The following is a 16188-nucleotide window of genomic DNA, read 5'->3' as shown; positions in this document are numbered from 1 at the left end:
AACTTTCAAAATTGTAAGTTCACATAAAAATCCACACTTCAGCTTTTCTCTCAAAAGATAGAAAGATCTAGCAACACAGTTCCCTCAAGGCTACAGTCTAGAAACAGCTGACAGGAGCTGAGTAGCAGCTACCCCTTGGATCGGGCCTGCAGTCCCACTACTCACAAGCAGGGCCTCCTCTGCTGGCCCGTGAGGCACCTTTGGGAAAAGTAGAGAAGGCATTTCTTCTTCTGAATAGAAGCAGCTCCACCCAGAGGGCACAGCTTGGCAAGGCCAGCAAAGGCTGGATGGATTTTGGTCTCTACTCTCCAACTGAGCTGGGGTCTGTCCTTAAGGGCCCCGCTGGCATGACCATAGGCACCAGCTCTGCCCTCACAACGAATGCAGTTAGGTGCCTGGTCTCTATAGGCTTATATACCTAAAATGCCCACAAAAATGGCCATCTGGGCTCCAATTTCATTTATGTGTGGTACTCTCAGCCCTGCTCTCTGCTTTATCTTCACACTGCCTTCCTGCCATCACAAGATGGCTGCCAGCTGAGTGCTACCTGCCTCTATTCACCTGTGGATAGAGAGAATGCCTTCCCACAACCCTCAGCTAAAAAAGCCCTGAGCTATAATACTCCGACTAGATCACTCCTGAGCCAACTTGTCTTGGCCAGGACAATGCCAGGCACTAACTGGCTCAGGTTTAGGTTATCCGAACAATTCGTTATGGCAAGGCAGATGGTGATTTGTGCCAGTGTTTCTCAATAAGGGTATTATTAACATTTCGGCCAGGATAATTCTTAGCTGTGCCCCGGTGGTACATCTCTTGCTGTACATTTAGCATATCTTGTACCATTCGGTCATATGGCAGCCATGCACCCCAATCATTAGGGTGATGAAAAATGCCCACACACTGATCATATCTGGACACTCCTGCATCTGGGGGTCTGATCATACTAAATGGGCTTCAATCCAATAGGGAAGAGAAGAATGGTTCCTTAAAAACAAAGTCTGGTCCTATTAAGAAGCTGCGATAAAGGGAATGAATTCCAGGCGAGCAATCCACATATATTCACTACACTGTCTTCTAGGTAGGAAAGAAGATAAAAGACAAGAAAAACTATGGCTGCTAAATTTTTAACCTGTGATTTCTCCTCCAGATGTGCCCCGGGTTACTATGGAAACCCCTTGCTGATTGGAAGCACCTGTAAGAAATGTGACTGCAGTGGAAATTCAGATCCCAACCTGATCTTTGAAGATTGTGACGAGGTCACCGGCCAGTGTAGGAATTGCCTACGCAACACCACGGGATTCAAGTGTGAACGCTGTGCCCCTGGCTACTATGGGGATGCCAGGGTCGCCAAGAACTGCGCAGGTACAGCACATACGCCGAATTCAGATGGATCTATGTTGGGAAAATATTGCAAGTGTCCCACTGTCACTTTTCCAGGACACTGTGCACTCTTAGGAATGTGCATCCCATACTCACCAGGGTAGATATTATCAAGGCTACTGGTGTACCTTAGCTCATGGGTAGATTAAACCATGAGACACTCACACAAGTGAACTTTTGCCTTATATTCTTCCAATTTTTTATCAAAGGAGTAAGCCAGACTTTCATGGATTACCTATCACTGACCAGAATTCTGAATGAAGACTTACAAGATTTACATCAGTTTTCTTATTCTGGAAGCTGGTCATAGCTTTAAGAAGTAAAACTGACTTCTTAGTGACACAGATTAGCAAGCCAAGAGTACAGTTTAGTCATCCCCCAAGTTCCTCAAATTGTCAGAGTAAATATTGCAGATATAGTATAAGAAATCTTCCTGTTTAAACTGCAGTCAGACTGAAATGCACAAATTTCGTTCATGATTTCTCTAATCAATTTGCTGCATAGAGTGAAACTCTTCAGAAATAAAAGTGAATTGACTTCCTTTAGGAACAAAGGAAGGTTGAGAGTGAGTATTTCTTACTCTCTGACTTTGAGAGGAAAGAGGGCGAGGCAGAGGCCTTGTGCTCTTGTGGCATGCTTCTTCTAGAATCCCCTTACCAAAACAGAGTCCCACCTGCAAAGATTTTAAGAAGAGTCTAAAGTTGAGAAGTAGACACGTATGATCTGCAGCACTCACAGTAAAAGTAAACGTGTCTATAAGAAAGCGAGGTACACAGAGGCATGAAACCAGAAATGTCAGAAGCAAGAGAGGAGTTCTGTGTCCAGTCAGACTAAAGAGAGAAAGCAGGCATCAGAAAGGATGTTGGCAACATCCAAGCCTTAGACATTGATGTTCTGATTCTCAAAAGATTTTTTTAAACTTCTGTTAAACTACATAGATGCAGATCACTCTTAGAAAAGATAGTGATGTTAGAAGCAACAAAGCATGATCTTGCTGAATTGTTTAACAAATCTACATTTTGTGGAACATTAAACAGCTGAAATGTAACAAATGCATGTTCCCCCTTGAAGCTAATTTTTTATGATTATTCTGTAAAGGCAGTTAAGAGGTGGGGGAGAATTTACAACACTATTCCAGCTTATTGCCAGCATAGATAGCTTAGGAAATCCTTTTTAAATATTACAAATTGATTCCTACTGAGCAACTCAGTGGAAAATGAACAGCCTGATGAGATTGGGGTTTTGCTTTTGTTTTTTTCCAAAAGGCGTTTTTGAAAATCATCCATAGATTAATAGTGGGCTCTCAGGTCTTCTAAATTCATGTAAATATGCTCCTAATTCTTTCCACGACATTACTCCTAGCCATCCCACTGATGGAGGTTTGGAGTCAGACTTGCAAAGGGTCAAGCACTGTGGGAGCCAAGAATTGCTCTTGAGCCTCCTCCCTCCCTCCCTCTGGGCTGCTCCTCCCTCACACCTGGCAATGATCAACCCTGGAGTTGGATTAAACTGGAGAATCAGTCTGCGATGAAAGGAGGGCTCTCAGATTCCAGCTGAATGATGGGTTCCAGGATCGTTTTGTACTTTGTGAAATTTACCAGGATCTTTTTGGACTGAAGCAATTGCACAGTCATGTCAGCATCCCAGAAAGTGGGGAAAAGAGTCCTAGAAAATTCAGATTTACTTTTGCCCCGGGGCCACCTTTGAAAATCTCACCAGGCTGGGCTTTACTGGGTGGGGGGAATAATCTCTAGTTCATGGATTCTACATGGTGGTAAGGAAGAATATAATTACTTCCCTTTGGAAGAACTGTGTACGGATAGCCAGTATTTCTAGAAACCAGGAAAACGTTGCCATATTTTAAGCATTTTAAGAAACGAAGCCCTAACCTCTTGTTTTTGTTTCCCACAGTGTGCAATTGTGGGGGAGGCCCATGTGACAGCGTAACCGGAGAGTGCTTGGAAGAAGGTTTTGAACCCCCTACAGGCATGGACTGCCCAACCATAAGTAAAAATAACAGTACATGATTGACTAACCCCACTCTCTCTAATGTGCTGCAGGTGTAGGATTAGGAAAAGCTATGCAATAGCCTCTCTAGAAACTGCCTAAGCCCCACTCCTGGCTTTAACCCTGTCTGTGCCTCCACCAAATAAACCCTGAGCGAAAGATATTCAACGCTCTGCTTGATTCCAATTGGCAAATGGGTGACTTACATTTAAGCAGCTCTGTTTTAGAAAACTTATTTTATGAAGCCCTTAAATTCAGCATCTTACCCAGTGGGTAAAGGCAGACTCAGAAACACAATTCCCAGTGACCGAGTTCATTTTGGCTCCTTTTTCTATATTATCTCTTCAAGTCCTCAGATAGTGAGGTAGACAATGCTTTACAACACTAGGGAAACCAAGACACTAAGAGATTCGAGTGGCTTTTCCCAAATCACTCCAAAACTGAAGTGGCACCAGAAATAAACTATTCCCACCTTATAGAATGGAACTGTCATCTTACTTTCCTGGATTTCTCTGTCATTACTTTCATTCAAATCAGCAGTCCTCATGGTGCAGGAACCTGCTGAAACACTTCGAAACAAATGCCCAGAGATGGTCTTAATGACTTCTCAACCATCCTTCAAGCGCTTAGTCTAGAAAAACTGATTCTTAGAATGATTTAAAGAAGCTTTGCCTTAGAAAGCCTTTTATCAAAATGGCTGCCCAGCTGCCTCATGGCTGGCTGGGGAGTTATTCCTGTAAGATAGCCTATCAGAAAGATCATGTCAAACTTCAAATAACAAATTAACACATTAACAACTATTAACCCTTTAGTCTTCATTTATTGGTTCCTTAGAAAAGGGGACAATCTGGGGGAAAGATAATTGGGAACAGAAAAGTTTCAAAATGAGGTCAAGACAGGTTTCCAAGCATGGTCGGCTGTCCTTCTGAGTGTGCCACAAGGGGGCGCTGGGCCTCCGGGGGTGTCGACGCAGTCGGAGGAACTCCAATTCCAACTGCAAGGAGCAGAAACTGCGGTGTCCTCACCGGTCGGCACCAAGCAGAAGCCCAAAGCCTGATAGGAAGAGAGCCATCTCAGAGGGCTGTCCCACCACTAAGCAAAAGTGGAGGGAGTGCTTCTCCTTACCCACCCATCTTGCAAATGTCTTGCCCTTTTAAGCTTCCTTTCTTTCAGTGCAGCGATTAGACAGTCCAGATTAGCCTCCTTCCCTGTCGCATGTGTTGTTTTGTTGTTTTAAGTGGGGATCGTGCCTGATGCACAGTTTGAGTCATCTTAGACTCTCGTCTCCTTTGAGTGTAAGGACTGGTTCTGTGACCCGGAACAGCTCCTCGGGGCACAAAGATAAAAATGATATCTATTTATTTGTTTGTTTATTTTTTGAGACAGAGAGAGACAGAGCACAAGCGGGGGAGGGGCACAGAGAGAGGGAGACACAGAATCCAAAGCAGGCTCCAGGCTCCGAGCTGTCAGCACAGAGCCTGACGCGGGGCTTGAACCCACGGGCCGTGAGATCATGGCCTGAGCCGAAGTCGGACGCCCAACCGACTGAGCCACCCAGGCACCCCTAAGATAAAAATAATATTGGGTGTTGTATGGAAACCAATTTGACAATAAATTTCAGATTAACATAATAATAATATTAACAGAGGAAGTACACATAATGATCTACTAGCGCACATGCTTCCTGGCTGACTTTCAGTTTTAAAGAAATAACACGTCCATTTTATCTCCAGGCTGTGATAAGTGCATCTGGGATCTGATCGATGACCTTCGGTTAGCGGCACTCTCTATCGAAGAAAGCAAATCGGGTCTGTTGAGCGTATCATCCGGAGCCGCTGCTCATAGGCACGTGAATGAACTCAACTCCACCATCTACCTCCTCAAAGTATGCAGCCATGTTGTACCTTCAGCTGTATCTCATGCTGGCTTTGCGCGATCTGTCCTAGAACTCCTATCTCCTCTATCATCTGAGTCCCATGGCTGTTATTACAGATGGATTGTTAGATTAGGAAATTATGAAACGTTGATTATAACCATGAACTTCAACCTAAACCAAAGACTGCCATCTATAAAAGAAGTTAAGGTGTTAAATAAAATAACTAAAACAAGGAGTATCTATCTACCAAACTATTGAGGGAAGGAAAACACTCTTACTTCTTTGGTAAGCTGTACATTGATCAGTCAGGTCCTTGCCACAAACTTACCGTTACCTTAGCCTCAATTTGCCATGTTTTGGGGAGTTTCTCTAGAAACCTCTCTCCTGCTCTCTCCCTCCCACCCATACCTTTCCTTCTTACAGACACACAGTCTCTCTCATTTTCCCACACTCACACACACACACTGGAGCACACAGACATACACGCCCTGGGTCTCCTCATAGGTCCAGTGGTTAATATCTGATAAACAGTTAAAGGCTGACAACAGTCAAAACCAGTAGATTATAACAGTGCTTATACAGCTAAACTTTAAGAGGTATTTTTCCCTTCGAAATCATCGGCTTCTATCACAACCAACAGACATTTTTTGAAACAATGATAATTAACTGAAAGAAGAATAGAATTAATGCCAGCACACATTTTTACTGTTTGTCAACTTAGCATAATGACTAAGAGCATAAACTTGGAAACCAGATCGGTTGCATTCAAATCCCAGCTCTCACCCTTACTAGTTACGTGACCTTGGGCAAGTTATTTTAACCTCTTAATTCTCCAGTTTTCTCAACTGAGGATATTTATCACGCCCATCTTATGGGTTGTTGCGAGAATTCAGCAAGTGATATACGTAGAGCTGTTGCAACAGTGCGCACCATAGAAAGTGCTCATCACTCTACTTTTTAGAGGTGCAAATAGATGGCATCCACAGCAATTGGCCAAATATGCAAACTGTAAAGCAAACCAAAAATCACAAGACTGTAGAGCTGGATGGACTCTTAGTGAGCATCCTATTCCAAACTTAGCAATCATTCCTGTCCAAACTCATCTGTTTGGACACATGCAGGCAGTACTTCTCCGAGGAGTCACCCAGACACAGGCCTCATGATACCGCCTGAACTCTCTTTCCTCAACAGCACATCAAGATAGGTATGATGATAACAGACAGGACAGGACGCCTGTGCCAGGATCGAAAGGCTTTCTCCAAAGTAGTCCAAGGAAAGCTACATTGGACCAAACTCCGCAAAAATGGGAGAGAAAGGGAAAATGGTCCAAAATAAAGAGAATCACTCTCCTTGCACTAAAAAGAAGAAAGAGAATTTCCAAACTCCATTTTACATTACATTGATCCTTATGGCTTGATCATTTCCTCCAAGGTCTGCCAAAATGGAAATTTTAAAGATCACATATGCTGGGCCTCCACCAGTCTATACGGTACTTTTGTGAAATTAGAAAAAGATGCCCTTTCTTCATGGCCGGCACAGCCTGGTTCAGGGTCTCCGGCCCAGTGAGCAGAGCTCGTAGAACTTCAGCTCTGAAGACCATGGGAACCCTTGTGCAGACCCCAACCTTCATAGGTGGCAGCAACCTTCAGACCCCACGATTTTGGTAACAGAAGCTCACATTCTACTCTGAGTCCCCTTACACTGAAAGCGTTGTATGTATATGTTTAAAAGCCTGATATGCACATCTACTGATTTTTTTTTTTCAAAACATTTTTCTTTTCCACAGACAAAATTGTCAGAAAGAGAAAACCAGTATCTCCTAAGAAAGATACAAATCAACAATGCTGAGAACACAATGAAAAGCCTTCTGTCTGATGTGGAGGAATTAGCGGAAAGGGTAGGTATTCAGTGTCTGGGAGTGCCTTCAGAGAAAGGATTTAGCCGGCATGAGCCTGGCTAGTCACAAACGACTGAAGCTTAACACAATGAAGGAAAAATGCAGTGACCCATGTGCCTTAAAATAAATCAAGGCAAGATCTGTGGAGAAAGTTAATATACTTGGTCTCTACAGTCTCTTCTCGTTTTGATGACTTTCCTTGAAAAACTATGTTTATGGGGAACTTTCATTGTATTTGTTGCTGGTTAATATGGTTGATAGATGTTTCAATTAGGATGGTTGGTCAGCTGTTTGCCTTAACATTTTATGGCTAAGAGCTGTAGAGAGCCCAGAAATAAACTTTATTATATAGAATATGAAATTTAAATGTTTGCTAAAGGATCCATTAAATAATAAAAGGAAAGAAGAACCATGCTGAGAAAGCAATTTTGCAGTTAGACAGGAAAAATAATCACCTTCAACTTTCACTTTATAACATATACTAAAATAAATTCCAGACAGATTAAGAGTTGAGTTTAAATCTCAAATCCATAAGAAAGCAAAATGAAATCATTGTTAAACCTTGAAAGGAAATAATAGTACATTTAAATGTAGCATGAAGAATTATAATTTAAAAAAGGTAATAGAGTTGACAAGATAAAATTTCAAATACCCAGTGAAGCAATAAATAAACTAAGAATTCAACCAGACTAAGAAAAATATTGAGGGAAATATGACTTGTAAAAGCTCTCACAAATTAACAAGAAAAACATGAAAACAGGAAGAACAGAGTTAACATGAAAGACTATTAAATACACTCCCCAGGAGCCTAATGGAAAAATATCCATCATCTGTACTAATAAGGAAAAATATAACTAAGCCACCAGGTGCCATATTTTACGTATTAAAATGTTTGACACATTTTTCCCCTGATTATGCTCTACCAAGGCTGTCCAATGTACTCGGATTTCAACTTTTAGACATGGGTGTTTGACATTGAAGATCTCTTTGAAAAATAATTCTTATTTTCTACAAAAATAAAGGTTAAAATTAACTCTGGCCATCTCTTTTGATGTTGGACCTCATAAACTTTTACGAGATTAGGCTTCTAAAAACATGAGTTGTTCTAATTGGATCTTTGGAAGATACAGCTACTTCGAAATGTATATGAAACTTGGGTCCCTCATTCCCATGCATTGTGCATATTAAAATCCAAGCATGAGCATATGTAGGAAGCAGTGAGATCTCTTAAGTTTCAAAGGAAATACTAGGAAAGAAATCTTTGTGAAAAACTCACTGCTTTTTCATTTCTGGTGTCATGGTTGGAATTTGCCCAGTGTCTCAATTCTTGAGAAAATATTTTCCCCAAGATTAGTTCCTCTCACAGCTCAGACATGGACTGACTGATCCTTTTGTTGTACAAATTTTCCACTTCCAATATAACCTAAATGCAGACATTCATGGGGAGAAAATAGCATGAGCCTTCAAGTGATACCACAGTAGTGGGGCGCCTGGGTGGCTCAGTTGGTTAAGTGTCTGACTTCAGCGCAGGTCATGGTCTCACAGTTCATGAGTTCAAGCCCCACATCGGGCTCTGTGCTGACAGCTCAGAGCCTGGAGCCTGCTTCGAATTCTGTGTCTCTCTCTCTGCTCTTCCCCCACTCATGCTCTATCTCTCTCTCCTTCAAAAATAGATCAAAACATTTAAAAAAAAATTTTTTTTAAGTGATATCACAGTAGAAAAGGCTCCTGGGCACCAAGAAGAGACCACCAAAGCAAAAGGTTGATGAAAAAGCTACTGAAACTTTCAGGTATTTCCAAGAACTCTTATTGAAAATAAGGTCCTTCTAACTATGACAACAGTCCTGATGGTGTAAGAGACTGCTGAAAGATTTCAAAACGAATGCCCAGAGCTGGCCTTAATGACTTCTCAAGCATCCTTCAATCCTTTAGTCCAGAAAAGCCCATGATTGATTCTTAGAAGGATTTAAGAAAAGGTTGCCTTAGAAAGACTTCTACCAAATAAGTAACTAATATTTACCTTTAAAGAGAGCGAAGGATAGGGACACCTGGGTGGCTCAGTCAGTTAAGCATTCGACTCTTGATTTCAGCTCAGGTGATGATCTCACTCACTCTTCATGGGTTTGAGCTTTGCATCAGACTCCGCAGCTTGAGGCACAGAGCCTGCTTGGGATTCTTTCTCTGTCTCTGTCTGCCCCTCCCCTGTTCACACTGTCTCTGCCTCTCTCAAAATAAATAAATAAACTTTAAAATAAAATTAATTAATTAATTAATTAATTGAAGGATTTCACTGTGGGTTCATTCCCACAATGATTTTTTTTTTTAATCACAGTAATGTTGCCTCTTGAACTTGAAAATACCTCTGTTTGCAAATTGTCACGTAAACCTCACGAGCCCCAAATCTCACAGTTTACATTAACCTACGTTAACTGGTTTCGTCCTAGCCCTCTTTTGAAGAAGTCTACAGCCCTTTCCTACTCCCTTACTTCTGGGAATCCCCTAAAGGATGCCCAGGCATTTTGTATTCTCAAATAGTCGGTGCTCAAAACGACCTCCCTTCTACCACTGGCTTGTCATGTCTGTAAGAAAGTGCCAAAGACAAGTCAAGATTCTACTTTCCCATGTTCCCCAGGCACCATGCTCGAAGTCTGAGTGGTGCTAGGCTACACGCAGGAGAAGAGGCAGGGGCCCTCTCTCAGTTTCAGTGCTGCCCCCTGACAACAGGGCCTTGAAGTTGCAATGCAGAGCCCCAAGTCGCAGAGCCCAGTCTCCAAGGGCTGGCTCAGGAAGGTGCTGCACCACCCCTCTACTTCCCCATCCCCTCCATATCCTCCCTTACTCCTTTGGCCACAACAAAAGCTCCCTCGCTTATCAAGTCATCGAAGAGATCTTTAGGACTGGAAGGAAAGTAGGCCACCACCTCTATACATCAAAAGCACCTGGGCTCATCTCTGATCCTGACAAAACGGTAGGGCAAAAAATAAGCATATGTTTCAATTCCAAAAGCATTACCTAACACCTGGTGTATAAGCTACTGTGCTAGTGCTATGGATACTGAAATGAACATGATAATGTAACATAAACCCTGCTCTCCAGGAGCTCACAGCCAGCAGGGAAAACGGGTAGGTAAAACAAAGTAATTATAACATAGTGTTCAATAAGAGAGGCATGGTACAGGCTAAAGAGATAACTCTAAGGAAGAAATAATTAACTTGTTCACTAGGCATACGCTAGGGAACACTTCTTAGAGAAGATGAGTATTGACCTATGTGTTTAAAAATTACTGGGAAAAAAAAATAAAATAAAATAAAAATTACTGGGAGTTTATCAAGTACTTCCTAAGCAGGGGAAAAGTACCAGGAAAGCAGGGAGATGTGAAGCAACATAGTGTGTTCTACAACTAGAAAAACTTTGGCCTTGGCCTACTGAAAGGTTAGCTGTAAGGCAAGGCGCAGGAGACACTGCTGATGAAGTTCTCAGAGGCCAGGTCATGAGGAGCCTTGCCCACCATGCTCAAGAACATGTAGGCTTCATCCTGTGGGCTTTGGAGAACATTGAAGTATTTACGTAGGACAATGAACTGACCAGATTTGAAATTTCAGAAACATTCTTCTGCAGTAGGGATGATAGATTGGCGAGTGAAGACGCTGAAGATATGGGCACCAGGAATCTGGAAAATTGCCACAGAGGTCTAGACTAGAGTGGTTGGCGGGGCACCTGAGTGGCTCAGTCGGTTAAGCGTCGGACTCCTGATTTCAGCTCAGGTCATGATCTCATAGTCATGAGATCACAAGCCCCACGTCCGGCTCTGCACTGGACTGGGCATGAAGCCTGCTTAAAATTCTCTGTCTCTCCCTCTTCCTCTGTCTTTCCACCCCCACCCCTCTTTCTCTTTCTTTGTCTCTCAAAAAAAGAGTGGTCGATTGCTACCTTGCCTTTATTTGAACAGAATTTGCAGTGAACAGGTATCAACCGAGACTGTGGTAGTATGGAACAGGAGGAGATGCCAGAGTGGCAAGCGGAATAAGGATGATTTGGTGACCAATCGGACATGAGGGAAGTTCTGGCTTGGAGAAATGACTATTCTAAAATTACAGAAGGGGGGCACCTGGCTGACTTAGTAGGTAAAGCATGCACGCAACTCTTGCTCACCACCCCCAAGATTATAAAAATATGTAGAGATCTTTATGTACAAATCAATCAATCATTCAAAAAATTAAATTACAGAATGGATTACTCAGGACATTTCTCTGTGGATGCCCAGAGGGCAGTTAGAGAAAGATCTGAGTTTGTAGCTCGGAGGAACTCAAGTCTGGGAAGGTGTTTAGAAGCCGTTAATGTTCAGGAGGTAGGGAAACCCACAGAAGTAGATATCACTGTACAGGTTCTGAAATGGAGCATCATTTCAGAACCATTTTATTCCCACTACTGTTTTGTCCAGCACCGTCCTTATTTATGCTTGTCTCCCAGAGTGATTCCTAGAAGTTCCGCTTTCACTTTCAAAAGTGTCACAGTTTAAACAATGAAGTCTATTCTCACCCTAGATATTATCATCCTCACTTAGTCTGGTTGATTTTTTTTTTTCAACGTTTATTTATTTTTGGGACAGAGAGAGACAGAGCATGAATGGGGGAGGGGCAGAGAGAGAGGGAGACACAGAATCGGAAACAGGCTCCAGGCTCCGAGCCATCAGCCCAGAGCCTGACGTGGGGCTCGAACTCCCGGACCGCGAGATCGTGACCTGGCTGAAGTCGGACGCTTAACCGACTGCGCCACCCAGGCGCCCCTAGTCTGGTTGATTTTTAAAATATCAGTCATCTAGGTACACTACCCTTCATATGCACTGTATTATCAAAAAGATCTTGTCACTTAAACAATTTTTTTTAAAGTTTATTTATTTTTGAGAGAGAGAGCCCAAGCAGGGGAGGGGTAAAGAGAGGGAGACAGAGGATCTGAAGCGGGCTCTGTGCTGATGGCACACAGCCCAAGGCAGGGTTTGAACTCACGAACTGTAAGATGATGACCTGAGCCAAAGTCAGACGCTTCACCAACTGAGCCATCCAGGTGCCCCTTTGCCACTTTTTATACCAAATATGTACAGGGAGAATTTGCTGTTGGGGTAAGTAAATGATTAATCTATTTGTAATGTAAACCATCAACTAGTTTATAGTTGTGAGTTAATTTTTTAATTTTGGCTTTTCTTAAAGCAAGGTACGCTGGTTTTACCATGTGCCAATACCGTTATTTTTATTTTTCATCCGTAAGCAAAGTTACAGAAAAACATAAATCTTTCCAATAAGGCATGACTTCTATCATAGCCAGTAAGTTTGCTGTGTAAAGTCACAGACATTGCTTAACCACTTTTCTTATATAGTGTTACTAAGCGCCCTCTAGTGTTTGTCAGAAAGAAATTTTCTTAGCAGTATTCACACCCCACCCCCCAGCTGCCTTTCCTTGTTTCACTTCAAAGTTTCCATATCAAGAAATAAGTTAAATGAACACAGTAATTACAATAGGCCTTTTTCTTTGAAGGATGAAACCAAAGTAAAAGATATAAGTGTTGTGTTTTGCAAATATAATTTGAACTGGATCAAAAATCAACTAGATTTTTAAAAAATTTCTAGATGTTTTCAAGGTTTGTGTCCATACTTTTTAAAAGCAGGAAGCGTGACATCAAGAATAAGATTGATTTTATTTTCTGCATCATATAATTTTTTAATGTTTATTTATGTTTGAGAGAGACAGAGAGACAGAGTGCGAGTGGGGGAGGGCAGAGAGAGAGGGAGACACAGAATCCGAAACAGGCTCCATGCTCTGAACTGTTAGCACAGGGCCCCAAGCAGGGCTTGAACCCATGATCTGTGAGATCATGGCCTTAGCTGAAGTCGGGCGCTCAATGAGCTAAGCCCCCCAGGTGTCCCTGCATCACATGATTTTTAAATGACCACAGATGTTGTGTTTCTGGAAAGCATTAGAATGAGGCAAGAAGAAGACAGGCATTGGAGGAAGGTATGCAATGACTCAGAATGTAGTGTCCATTCAGAAAGCCCACTGTTTCGGGAAGGGTCTGATGGTTGCACTACTGCTCTATCGGGGGCTTTATGTGGAAGGGATTCCGGACTTGCTTGAAAAAAAACCTCCAGGGCACGTGTTTGCTATGACACCACTTCTGCATTTCTCTTCCTTGACTAAGGGCCACTTATGTGGGTTGGTTATGCCTAGAAAGCCAAAGCATTTCAGGTCAAATCATGGCACAACCCTCTGGCTAGAACACTGGGTGAGAGGAAAAAAGTTTGAAACGGGCGCTTCCCTGGCCCGGGGAACCTGTGCAGTGGGACAGACCACGCAGTCCACTCAGACACGACAGCACTTTGTAATAGAACTGCGCCGAAAGACCACCAAATGAGGCCAATAGGCATCCGCCAAGTGTCAGATCAGAGAACTCCTTCCCCCCTTAAATATAACCCGTGAGTCAGTCTTCCTAATGCCAAAGGGATATACACAGTACACATCCCCAATGCTGTGCATACAGGCCAGTGTCCTGCCCTTAAACCATTTCTTAGATCAGCTTCTGTCCTGACACACACAGAAACATGCACATACACTTACACACCCACATGCGCTTTCAGAAGCCACATTTGAGTTCGGATTTCATTTGGACAACTACTACATGGGAGCTCTGAAACAGAAGCTCCCTGGCGGAGAGAATGGAGTCCGCTTCTCAGGAAAGAGTCTAATTCACTCTGAGCCAGGATCTGCCTGAGTGGTTATTTGTACCCAAGTGGCATCAGTGTTGATGGGAATTTGGAATGCAGCACTGAAAACAGCATTGAGCCCAGTCAGCATAATCCTTTAAATCTCTGTGGTAAATCAGTGTCAGCTCTGGTGGGACCACCCAGGAGCCCCTAGACGCACGAAGCATTTCAAGGTCTGCCTACTTTCTCAACGATTTCCCCTTTGAAACTTTAAGCTCTTCCATCAGCACAATGTCAAATTGATCAGCAGACACGGGTAATTTCCTAGTCTGGAATCCTGAGATACAGTAAAAATTCAAAGAGTAAATTACATATGAAAGGTGATTGGTTTGGACCCAACTGTGACTGATGGCGTAGGAATACGGCTGATTTTATAGCATTCTGCAGTTCTAAAGCTGGTCATCACATCACATTCATGCATGATTTCTGGGACCATTTTATATGTTATAGAAGCTCCACATGCCAAGGAAATTTATGTTTGTGGAATGCATTATGCCCACCCACTGCTATGCGCACATACACAACATTCCCTTCTCATAAATTTAAGCTGGTGTTTATATGGATTCTTTGTAGGAAAGTCAAGCCTCAAGAAGGGGCGAACTGGCTCAGAAGGAAAGCATGGATACCATCAACCACGCCACGCAGCTTGTGGAGCAAGCTCATGATATGAGGGATAAAATTAAAGGTAAATATATTCTCTTCTGGTGCAGCTTAATGTCGAGGAATCATTCGTGTTGTTAAACTACAACAAAAACAATGGCTACTGATAGTGCTTACTATGTGCCAGTAACTTGTTAGAGAGCTCTATGTAAGGAAATATGTATGGATTTATAGTGTATGCATATGGTATGCATACTATAGTATATAGTATATTTATAGTGTGTGTGTGTATATATATATATATATATATATATACACACACACACACACACACACACACACACACATATATAGTCATCCAGTTTGTTCGCTAGGATTTCTGAGTACTATCCCTACTTACTATCTGTTAGCTGTCAAGAATAAATGTATAGAATCATTCCCTTTCCAGGCATTTCACTAAAGTGGAATGCCAGAATACCTTTCCAGCACAAGAAACGGAATGCTATGGAGTCTTGAGTAGGAGTCATGTTTTTCTCAACTATCCGCAGCAAAAAACATCACCTTTAGAGTGACAGCAAATTGCACTAATCCAAACTGTCCTAAACTGTCTCGATGATCCCATTTCCCAAGGACCAGGGAGGCAACATGCTCTGATCCCCAGTTCAGAAGAGAAGTCTGGAGGGGACGTGTGACATTTCTTCGGCCTAAAACGCAGTGGCAGATTTTACCTTCCCTCTTAGAGGATTACTTATTTGTGCTAACTTCTGATAAGTGCGGGCAGTATTTTGAAAACCATCTTAATAGCCCATTGAAAGCCAGCCTTCAATTTATCAACAGAAAACAGGCGCTCTCACTTGTTCCAAAATAAAGAGACTTTCCTTGGGTTACAGTCTGCTAAGATACAGTATTTGTGTGCCTCCATAGCTTTTATCCTATGTATTAAGAGCTAGATGACAACACCAAGCGCAGTGGCAGAAAAGGAACCCACAGTGAGAGGGTCATATCTTTACCCTGAGGTATAGGGAACATACTCCAGGCAAAGGGATGAATGGAGCCAAGATTAGACATTTGCTGTATTTCCTACAATACATAATAAAAATGAATGGCACGCATTTCAGGCAGCCCTCACTCCCATCCTCACTGACTCATGCTTTTGCACCTACCAATAAAATATTTTTTTCCTATAACATTTTAGAGCTACCATTGATTTTTTTTCAAAAAGTCGGATTGAGCCTGGATTAGCTGACCTCATCTAATTAAGAAATAAATGCCCCTCTAGGCAGCAAGTAAAGCCAGCATTCTAGTAAGCCATTCAGAGAAAATAATTCACATTTGCTGTTATAAAATTTTTATTCTAACGTGTTTCATTTGGAAGGAATCTAAGCCCTCTATTTGACCCTGTAAGCACAAGAAAAGATGAAAAAAATACAAAAGTGTAAATGGGAAACAATAACTGCCATCAGTTCACCTTTTAAAAATAATGTATGAAGGGGCACCTGGGTGGCTCAGTCGGTTGAGCGTCCAGCTTTGGCTCAGGTCATGATCTCGCGGTCTGTGAGTTCGAGCCCCGCATCGGGCTCTGTGCTGACAGCTCAGAGCCTGGAGCCTACTTCAGATTCTGTGTCTCCCTCTCTCTCTGCCCTTCCCTTGTCATGCTCTCTCTCTCTCTCTCT

The 16188-nt window shown here is 42.5% G+C and overlaps 1 protein-coding gene across 2 annotated transcripts in view; it reads left to right on the top strand.

Moving 5' to 3' along the window:
- The window catches only part of LAMA4 (laminin subunit alpha 4), a 146032-nt gene that overhangs the window by 61292 nt on the left and 68552 nt on the right, over nucleotides 1–16188 (top strand). The window contains exons 6-10 of one of the 2 annotated variants that reach the window (XM_040474418.1): nucleotides 1148–1362; nucleotides 3292–3387; nucleotides 5121–5272; nucleotides 7050–7160; nucleotides 14489–14600. In XM_040474418.1, the coding sequence (XP_040330352.1) occupies nucleotides 1148–1362; nucleotides 3292–3387; nucleotides 5121–5272; nucleotides 7050–7160; nucleotides 14489–14600 (686 nt within the window). The remainder of the gene's footprint in view (nucleotides 1–1147; nucleotides 1363–3291; nucleotides 3388–5120; nucleotides 5273–7049; nucleotides 7161–14488; nucleotides 14601–16188) is intronic. The other variant, XM_040474417.1, reaches the window with a different exon arrangement.

This window comes from Herpailurus yagouaroundi, unplaced genomic scaffold (assembly GCF_014898765.1).
Source record: "Herpailurus yagouaroundi ecotype Mexico unplaced genomic scaffold, PumYag 139, whole genome shotgun sequence".
NCBI classification, from domain to species: Eukaryota; Metazoa; Chordata; class Mammalia; order Carnivora; family Felidae; genus Herpailurus; species Herpailurus yagouaroundi.
This window is presented reverse-complemented; position numbering and strand designations above follow the sequence as displayed.